The sequence below is a fragment of the Palaemon carinicauda genome, chromosome 3 (assembly GCF_036898095.1).
Source record: "Palaemon carinicauda isolate YSFRI2023 chromosome 3, ASM3689809v2, whole genome shotgun sequence".
Taxonomy (NCBI): Eukaryota; Metazoa; Arthropoda; class Malacostraca; order Decapoda; family Palaemonidae; genus Palaemon; species Palaemon carinicauda.
Genome location: NC_090727.1, coordinates 86360973 through 86371454, shown reverse-complemented (window position 1 = coordinate 86371454; position 10482 = coordinate 86360973). Strand labels below are relative to the sequence as shown.

The 10482-nt window shown below is 38.0% G+C and overlaps 1 protein-coding gene across 1 annotated transcript; it reads right to left on the bottom strand.

Annotated features, from left to right (window-relative positions):
• Positions 1 to 8063: 8063 nt before the first annotated feature.
• LOC137632565 (uncharacterized) lies at positions 8064 to 8702 on the bottom strand. The gene is made up of 2 exons (XM_068364568.1): positions 8640 to 8702; positions 8064 to 8414 (listed from the first exon to the last, which is right to left on the bottom strand). The coding sequence occupies exons 1-2, from the start codon at positions 8700 to 8702 to the stop codon at positions 8064 to 8066; spliced, it is 414 nt and encodes a 137-aa protein (XP_068220669.1).
• Positions 8703 to 10482: the final 1780 nt, after the last annotated feature.

The window sequence follows — 10482 nt, the reverse complement described above, 5'->3', positions numbered from 1 at the left end:
AAATGAACAATGTGTGACTTGAAAAGATGAATACTGTGAACGAACAAGGTAAAACGATAGTGGAGGTCCTGTAGAGAGTGGGGTTCCCCTGCTGTAGGGGACCGGAAAAGCAGTCATCAAAGTAAAGTAAGTAACAGAGAAAATAGCCCAGTAAGGAAGGGAAATAAGAAAACAGATAGAATACTGTATCTGAATGTACCCTCAAGCATAATAAACAAAGTAATTACCATATGAATATTCCATTTCGTTATAATATATACTCAACGGATTTTATGATTTCATAAACACATGTTTATTAAATCCTCAGTGAAATTAGCCCCAAATCCCCAAAATACTTTTCATGGTCTTTCTTAAAATACTGGGCAACTTCTGCCTTTTCAAATACGCTGGGATTCATGCAATGGGATATCAACTTTGCATGTAATATCGAATGAAATAGGTGGAGTTTATTTAATATTATGTGGGTTTAATGTATGTTTCATGTAATTTTATTATGCTGTATATAGAGCGAGAGCTAGCAGCCATTTATTTACCGGAGATGACCAAAATTCTGGTGGGCATTTTTGGAAAGGGTCTACCATGGTACATCCAAAAATGGGTATCTTTAAGTTTGGCAGTGGTGGGTGTGGATTTTATTAACCCCTTTTGACCGAAAAAGTTCTTTTCATTTTTCGGCAAAATATGGGGGTTGGGGAAAGTAAATTGGCTGCAGCTCCTCTCACACTGGGTCTAGAATAAAGAACTATATATCAAAATGATGCTATTGATAAGTAGATTTATTTGATATCAAACTAAGTTAATTAATCTATTATTAGAGGTCACCAGGGGTCAAAAGGTCAAGTTTAGCACTTTGAAATGCCGGATTTGGGTTTCAGTTGTATTTTGGCTAAATAAGACATCAAAATTTGCAAAAGGACTTCTCTGAAAATCTATTTCCTTTTCTTCATCCGAGGAATGGCTGCTCTGTGTCACTTTCATCTTCATAATCATCATCATCATCTTGTACATCAGATTCTTCAACAGTCAACTCATCAGGGGTATTTGAGCCAGTGAACCAGACAATCATCAATCTGTCATTCTGGACTTTCCAGCCATGTCCTTCAGGACCAAATGAGACTGGATTGGCTTCCCTTGCATTCCTCCATATGTGTGCAACAAAGTTAGTTCTGAGCAATTTTTGTTGCAACACTCCCTGGCAAGGAGGAAGACAACAGGGGTCTGTAGCTTTGATTTTATCCAACGGATCGTTTCTTTCTTTGGGGCATACAACTTGCCGAAAAGTTGAAGCCTGGCTTCATCAACACTTGTCAGGTTCCGAACTCCATAGACAATGCACAAGTACTCTTTAACTACAGCAGCAACATCTGGATCGATAGCATCCGAGTCTCCAAGGTGATTAATTGCTGATGTGAACCTAGGGTTGTTTCTTATTATTTCAAATGGCTTCCACTTTTCTTTTCTCATAAAAGAGGTTGTGCAATCACAGCCTGTCAGAGCATGGAAGCTTGATAGAGTATCGCATATAGGTCCAGTCAGTTTGGTTGCAAGATGTGACATAGCTATGAAACGCCTGGAATTTCTAGAACTCAATCCAGCATCCATCCAAATCTGTGCATTAAGTAACCTAGCATGGTAGAGAATGATGATGAAGACGTCAGTGTCGTTACTGCGAATGGTAATCACTGGGGCCACATCATGGTTTACAGCAACAAAGTTTGCATGGTACAGTAACCGTGTATCGGCATCTTCATGCCTGCACTGAAGATCATGAACCTGTTGACAGTTCCACTTGCTGAAGTGTAAAGGTAGCATTCATGTTCCACTGCAAAGTAGACCTGATGTCCCTGAAGAGTCAATGCATATCTATCTGATGACCATTCACCCTTCAACAAGGCCAAAAACTCTGTTTTGAATTGTGATGTGCTCCAAGCCATGTTGAGATCCGGTGGTCTTTTCTGTGATGAGCCAGTGATTATGTAGGTAGTGGGTGTCCTACCACACAAGTCATGTTCAATGTCCTTGATACTTGGCCCATTAGGATATGTGTCACAGACTATGTGTACAATTCCACCAGTGCTACAAGCTTATTTCAAAATGGACATTGCCATCCCCCCATAGGTGGATGGCATGTCAAGCGTACTGAAGAAGAACATAGCATCAATAATATAGATATCAGTCCTGTCTGGTATGACATTCAAGATTCCCATTGCTTCTAATTTTTCCACTAATGTGCTCTTTGATGTCTTGTTCATATCACCAGATATATGACACAATGAGAAAGGAAATGGAGTGAGAGGATAGGACAGGACAATACTGAGATCAAGTTCTTGTGTTACTGACAAATACAGCAGCCTTCTAAATGTCTCTGGTGCATTTTGCTTCCTTGGTCGGTTTGTTCTTTGTGATGAATTTAACTTTTACTGCATCCTGTGTGACATTCATCACCTTTCTTCGTTTAACATCCCGTTGAAAACGCCCTACATCTACATTACATGCATTAACAAAATCTTGATGCCAGGTAGATCCAGTTTCTTTTGATTGCAGAAGTCTGTCTTTCACACCATCCGAGGCAGCTTTGCCAGTGTTTAGGCAATACAGAGTATCATCATTAACAGTGAATGGATTGAGAGTGTTCTCCACATCTGTAATCGTGCTCTTAAGGTCTGCATTGTCTTTGGCTATCCTTGTTGGCTTTAGTTCCTGTATTGCATCATCCACCAGTGTGATTCCAGTCATTTCCAGGAGACAACTCACAATTGCTCCCCTAAAAGATCTTGTCACTGTCCACCTCTTACGGACTGCAACATTCTGTGTAAATTCAGCAGTACCCTTTTGGCTGGATGCAGCATCCCTATTCACAGTTTGCTGTAAGGTAAGGGTCTGGGTCATTTGTCCTGCTGGTCCTGACAAAAAGCATAAATATATGAACAAGATCAATGTAGAGAAACCAGAACGTAGCAGTAGAGCCATGATGACCCTGACGAGTCACATCACAGAATTCACCATATCTTTCCAACAGATTACAAATTGCAGCGCACTCCAGTAATGTCAAAAGTGATTGGGGTGATAGGTCTGCAGAAAATGAATTCAACAATGCCATGCATTCATTTGGTATTCCACCAAAAAAATTGCTTAAAATGCAGAATCGGCAAGGCAAGTGCAAACAGGGGATGGATACTCTTGCATCTGTTAAAATATTTTTCACCAATGAACCCTCGTATTGAACCATGAGCCAACACGTCAGCCGAGCTAAGAACCTCGGTACAACGAGACGATTCAACAATATAACCGAATGCGCTGAAATAGGCCATGGAAATATGAAATGCACCAAAACACACGAAGATATTGTCAAGGAGAGGGGATTCTTGTGCTTGGATCTGGAGTGCAGGTTTTGCGATAACTAAGTCACATGTCACTATAGCATATGCCTCACTGCACTCACACGCAACCTTTTGAGACCTGACCAAGGTTTCTTTAACTACATCCAATCTTGTTGGTGGAATTTCAATATTTTCCACATACCCAATCTACTGCAAAGGGAGTCTGTCCTTTGTGACCAAGGAATTGCAGCCACGCCACATAGGGGTGTTGGACATCAGGCAGCAGCAGATTGACCAGATGATGTTCATTTTCTTTGCTATCTCCAGGCTTGATGGAGGATCTTGTGAATATTTTTCAAATTCGAACCTCGACAGTGATGGCTTTCTTTTATATGGCATGATATGTCGCTGAGGCGCATCAAATATCCGTCATCTTTTCACAGGTACTTGGTCAGTAGTTGCATCAGTATTCATGGTCCCTTCAGTCTCAGCACCTTACATCACACCTGCAGCAGGCCTATTTTGGTAGCATATCAGAACGGTGTCATGAAGAGTGTCTTTGCCAGATAGGGTTTCTGTCAGCTCGTCATAATTATCCCAAGCAAGACCTATGGAGAGACCAACTTGAGGTAAGAGCATATCAGGTAAAAGCTGCCCTTTTGCTGTGATTTTTGACGCTATATGTCTCAATGGATTCAGCTGTGTGATAACTTACCGCATGACCAAAGTGATTAAGAATTTCCACAAATGCGACTACCAGTGAGGCTTTTCATTCCGATTCCCAGACAAAGATGCTTGGAGGGTTTTATTCTTCCCCGGCTGGTACAGAAAATAACATTCTGGGATAGTGAGACTACCCTTCGTTTTACTGATTCACTAGGCTTATCTTTATTCTGCAAGCCACAGAGAAGTGTGTTAAAAACCAAATGAAGGTGGTCTGGAAATTCTACTTGCCCTTTCTTAAAATCATCAAGTGACAAGGACACAGGCAATTCAGGTGCACACTCAAAAATTTCAAGGATGTTAGAACGCAATATAGAGGCTCTTTTTATAATGTTTTAAAGACAAAACAGGTGCACACACAATATAGGTGAAACATCTATCAACTGAATTTGAAATGGTTCGACGAGTGAATTTCACAGAAACCGTTCAATAATGACTTTTGTCATATCAGTCATATTGCTGGAATCGATCCCATATTCTTCAAAAAACTTTATTTGTGTCTCTTCTCTATATTCTATTCATATTTAGTAAACCTTGGGCAAATTTTGATGTCTTATTTAGCCAAAATACAGCTAAAACCCAAAACCGGCATTTCTAAGGGCTGACCTTGACCTTTTGACCCTTGGTGACCCCAATAATCATTTAATTTAGGTTGTTTGATATGAAATAAATCTTCAGATCAATAGCATCATTTTGGTATATAGTTCTTTATTCTAGACCCAGTGTGAGAGGAGCTGTAGCCAATTTACTTTCCCCAACCCCTATATTTTGTCGAAAAATGAAAAGTCCGTTTTCGGGCAAAAGGTGTTAATAAAATCCACACCCACCCCTGGCCAACTTAAAGATACCCTTTTTTGGATGTCCCATGGTAGATTCTTTCCAAAAATGCCCACTAGAATTTTGGTCATCTCCAGTAAATAAATGGCTGCTAGCTCTTGGACTAATATATATATATATATATATATATATATATATATATATATATATATATATATATATATATATATTTGTATATATATATGTGTGTATGTGTGTGTTTGTGTGTATACAGTACGTAATTTTATATATAATATATGTATATGTATATGTATGTATATATATATATATATATATATATATATATATATATATATATATATACACACACATATATATGAATACATGAATATATATTTCCTACCTACTCTATCAGAACTATTGTTTCTTTCCATACTTTATAGCAAACTAAGATGTATGAAAAAGGAGATATATATATAATATATATATATAATATATATATATATAAATATATATATATATATATATATATATATATATATATATATAAAATATATATATAGACAATTCCGAGTTACATCAAAAAATCGAAATCAGAATCCTACAAACAACTGAAATAACCAGATATTTTTCATGATGATAGGAGACCTGCGTTAAAGTTCCTCCATTTATTATTTGGCGTTGACACGTGTTTTGAATTACTCTCTTTTTCCTATTATCCTGAAAATTATCTGGAGTTCCGTTTGCCCGGATATATATATATATATATATATATATATATATATATATATATATATATATATATATATATACAGAGAGAGAGAGAGAGAGAGAGAGAGAGAGAGAGAGAGAGAGAGAGAGAGAGAGAGAGAGAGAGAGAGAGAGAATTTACCATGATTTTTCATTTTAGGAAGGTTTTGGGCCAACCAGTTCTCATTCAAGTTGGGGATTTCTTTGGGTCCTGATTTATGTGACCCTCTTTGCATTTACCTTGCATTTATATTCAGTTTGGAAAGCACAGTCCTGGGATATTTTAGCAGAAGACACAGTCTGTTAGAATTAGTTGTCATTATTTCCATTTCCTTGTGAGAAAGGTAGGACAGAGGAATGAGGTTTTCTATTGTTATTATCAGATTAATATTTCATTTGTATTATTATAATTATAATTATAATTACAAGCTAAGCCATAACCCTAATTGAAAAGCAAGATGCCACAAATGAAAAATAGCCCAGTGAGGAAATGAAACAAGGAAATTAATAAACTACAAGAAAAGTAACACTCAAAATAAAACATTTTATGAACAGTAACAACAATAAATTAGATCTGTCATATATAAACTATAGAAACTTCAAAAAAGAAAAAAAAATAACAAGAGGAAGAGAAACAAGAGAGTGTGACCAAGTGTACCCTCAAACAAGAGAACTCGAACTCAAGACAGAGGCTATGGCACTACCCAAGACAACAATGGTTTGATTTTGGCGTGTCCTTTCCTAGAGGAGCTTTTTACCATAAGTAACGAGTCTCTTCTACCCTAACCAAGAAGAAAGTATCTTGTGTTTGAGATTGAAATTATTAAGAAAAATTTTAGAGCAACGCTCGAAACAAATAATTTTTTTTCATTATCCAGTGAAACTTGATTATGTTGTTGTGGCCTTATTGGTTCTCTGCCTGGTGATCACCATGGATTCGATAGTTCCTTTGGTCGCTGCAACCTTACCATCGTTGTGAGCTAAGGATGGAGGGTTTGGGGGAGCTTATAGGTCTATCTGCTGAGTCATCAGCAGCCATTACCTGTTCCTCCCTGGCCCTAGCTTGGGAGGTGAGGGGGCTTGGGCGCTGATCATGTGATTATGGTTTGTCTCTAGGGCAATGTCACCGTTTCTTGCTTCTGCCCTTCATGAGAGGCCTTTAAACCTTAAACTGGACAATTCCAAGATATTGTTTTTCTCTGCCATGACCTGCAGTTCCTCAAATAATAGATGCCTGCTACTGGATCGAATAACTTACTGTTCCTGCATACTGCTTTCCCAATTAGGGTCATGGTTTAGCTAATAATAATAATAATAATAATAATAATAATAATAATAATAATAATAAAGTGAATATTTCTAATATTTCGTAACCTCTAACCACAATATCCTATTTACCTTATAACAGAACAACGAACAAAACTACTTGAAAGAAGCACAGAATCTCTTAAGATTTATTTAAGAGATTTAATAACCATAGAATAACTCCTTTCTCTCTTCGTCTCTGTAGCGTTCCCTTACTTCATTAATCTCTATATCAATTTCCTGGCCCCTGTCGTATCCTCTATATTTATCACGAATTCCTTCTATACCTCCTCAGACACTCTTATTTCATATATCTAAAATATTCTTATCACAACTAACACCATCTAGTCATTTTCATTCCATTATATCTATTATTCCTCTGGATCTTATTCCCTTTCGTTTTTGCCTTCGCCATCTTTCAGAATCTATTTTTAGCTACTGGCAACCAACTCCCCCCGCCCCACCCCTCTCCTACCTTCTCCCCTGCGAGTCCACCCAGGCTACATCAACATTCCCCCCCAACCTCCATCCCCTCCCCCCCCCCTTGTTCTAGGTCTCTACCCAAATGCGTCATAATCTCTCTCTCTCTCTCTCTCTCTCTCTCTCTCTCTCTCTCTCTCTCTCTCTCTCTCTCTCTCTCTCTCTCTCTCTCATTCTAATAAACTTAAGCTTTAACTCCTAAGGAAGATATATTTCTTTACCAACGTCTGTAACAAAATAATTTCTTTCTCCTTCCCGAGTTCTACTGATCTTTTCTGGAGAGATTTTTGATGTTCTGTCAATACTCTCCGAATTGCTTACCTTTTCCGTCAATTGTTGTCTATCCTTTTTTAGCCTCTCCCTTTTTCTATTATCTTCCTTCTCCTTGTTTAATTTTTCTTTATTTTTTCTTTTCCCCTTCTCCCCCTTATTCCTCTGATTCTTGGTATTCTGTTTTTCCTCCTTTCCATTCTTCTTCTTTTTTCGATTCTTCGTATTCTGTTTTTTCTTTTTCTCATCCTTTCCATTCTTCTTCTCCTTCTAATCCTTGCTATTCTTGGTTATCTTATTTTCCTTCTTTCCATAAAATCACATCAAACTAGCGTTGATTTCTTGTTTTCGTAGAAGCTCCTTTTCAAGTCTTTCGATTTTCTTTTTATTCTCTATATTTCTTTTGACGACCTGGTTTTTAAGTCTCCTTATACAGTCCTATAAACGCATATTTTCTCTCTTCAATTCTTCTATTTCCTTGTCTAGTTCTTCTTCATGATGGGGGGTAATTATCTTCTTTTCCTGCTCTTGCCTCTGATTTTCTTCATTATGTTTCTTCTTCTTCTCCTTCTCCTTCTTTTCAGTTTCCTTCTCCTGCATCTCCTTTCCAGCCTCCTTCTTTTTCTCCGTCTCCTCCCTTTTCGTCTCCTTCTCCTTCTTTTCAGTTTCCTTCTCCTGCATCTCCTTTCCAGCCTCCTTCTTTTTCTCCGTCTCCTCCCTTTTCGTCTCCTTCTCCTTCTTTTCAGTTTCCTTCTCCCGCTTCTCCTTTCCAGCCTCCTTCTTTTTCTCCTTCTCCTCCATTTTCTTCTCCTTCTCCTTCTTTTCAGTTTCCTTCTCCCGCTTCTCCTTTCCAGCCTCCTTCTTTTTCTCCTTCTCCTCCCTTACATTCTCCTTCTCTTTCTGATTATTATGATGTAGAAGCTCCTTTTCAAGTCTTTCGATTTTCTTTTTATTCTCTATATTTTTTTTGACGACCTGGTTTTCAAGTCTCCTTGTACAGTCCTTTAAACGCACCTTTTCTCTCTTCAATTCTTCTATTTCCTTGTCTAGTTCTTCTTCACGATTGAGGGTAATCATCTTCTTTTCCTCCTCTTGCCCCTGACTTTTTTCATTATTTTGTGTCTTCTTCTCCTCCTCCTTTCTCCTTACTTCAACTTTGTCGTTTCTCTCTTCACACCGACATTGGGTGTATTCATAGCCATTAAAATCTCCAACTATTTTCTCCTTTATTTACTCTTCGCTGTGCAGGTTCCCTATTATATAACTCATTAAGCGTCGTATGTTTTGCTCGTAAGCTTTAGGGCCTAGAGCGGTCATCGTATTGATAGAGGTGACGCCAAAGATATAATAAATATTCTCCGAGATTTCTCTCGGCCACACACTTAATAAAAACACATTGTAACTTGTAATCACCATTCTTAACGGTATAGAGTGTGCATTCAGTTACCCTTATTTTGAATTTCTTCAACTCTGTCATCAGAATTCCACAAAAGACTTCATGATCTGAAATAGGCTTCAAAGCACTCTCAGATCCGGATGATTCCAAGATGGAACTCATCCGTAGAAATGCTGAATGCATCCCTGACAAGGCTCTGAAAGATCCTCCGTCTCTCTGCAAAGACAGTAAAAGCTTCGCTAGGAATAATAAGAAGAAGAAGAAGAAGAAGAAGAAGAAGAAGAAGAAGAAGAAGAAGAAGAAGAAGAAGAAGTCTTCAAAACCCTCTCGGATCTGGATTCGACTCCAAGGTGTCACTCATCGTCAGTAGAAATGCTGAATGCATTACTGACAAGGCTCTGAAAGATCTTCCGTCTCTCTGCAAAGACAGTAAAAGCTTCGCTAGGAATCTTCAAAGTGGCTCTGAAGGAAAAAAGAACTTTGACGCTGAAGCAGACTATTCTCTTCCAGGATTTCATTTTTCATTCTCCGTTCATTTTGACTCGATTTATGATAATTCTTTCCTATTCTAGTGGCTCTCTCTCTCTCTCTCTCTCTCTCTCTCTCTCTCTCTCTAACTCTGTTACACCAGCCATTAGAATAGGAAAGAATTATCATAAAGTCAAAATGAACGGAGAATAAACAAATGAAATCTCGGAAGAGAATAGTCTGCTTCAGCGTAAAAGTTCTCTTTCCCGTCAGAGCTTTTACTGACTTCGCAGAGAGGAAGGATGTTTCAGAGACTTGTCAGGAATGCCTTCGACATTTCTACTGACGTCAATAGGCTCAGGAGGAATTCTCAATCGACCAAACCATTGTGAAACGGTCAAATCATTAAGAAAAAGAGAATTATAAACATTGAATCATTAGCAGACGGAGAGATTTACTGCATTGTCGGGAGGGGTTAAATTTGGCTAGTTTTCTGTTGGCGACTAACTCTAAAGTTAGCCAACTTTTCAAATTGGGGCTATAATTATTCAGTTTACGTATATATATATATATATATATATATATATATATATATATATATATATATATATATATATATATATATCGGAAAAAATAGAAGCCATTTTGGCGTCTTCATAACATTGTACGTCTGGTAGCGTTGAATGGCAACAGCATCAGCTAGCTTGACGTGCCACAATTGTCCTATTTCGCAAAGGAATTTCAACGATATTATTATTGCAGACATCGCTAAACACTTTCATTGTAGAACTGAATTTCTTCTTCTTCCTTGCCTGTATCCTTTCCCACTTTTATGTGGGGGTCAATGTTTGTGGTCGGCGTTCTCCATCTACCTCTGTCCCACACTTCATTACGGGTTAATCCCTTTGATCGAAGGTCATCCGCGATACAGTCCAACCACCTTTGCTTTGGTCTCCCTCTCCTTCTCTGTGATACTAAATTTCTAATTAGCTT

Excerpts from the sequence above, each read along its gene's own strand:
- LOC137632565 (XM_068364568.1), bottom strand. The coding sequence starts at position 8,702 with ATGATTACCCTCAATCGTGAAGAAGAACTAGACAAGGAAATAGAAGAA. Across the intron at positions 8,415-8,639 it reads AAGAATTGAAGAGAGAAAAG|GAGAAAAAGAAGGAGGCTGG; the intron begins GTGCGTTTAAAG and ends ATGGAGGAGAAG.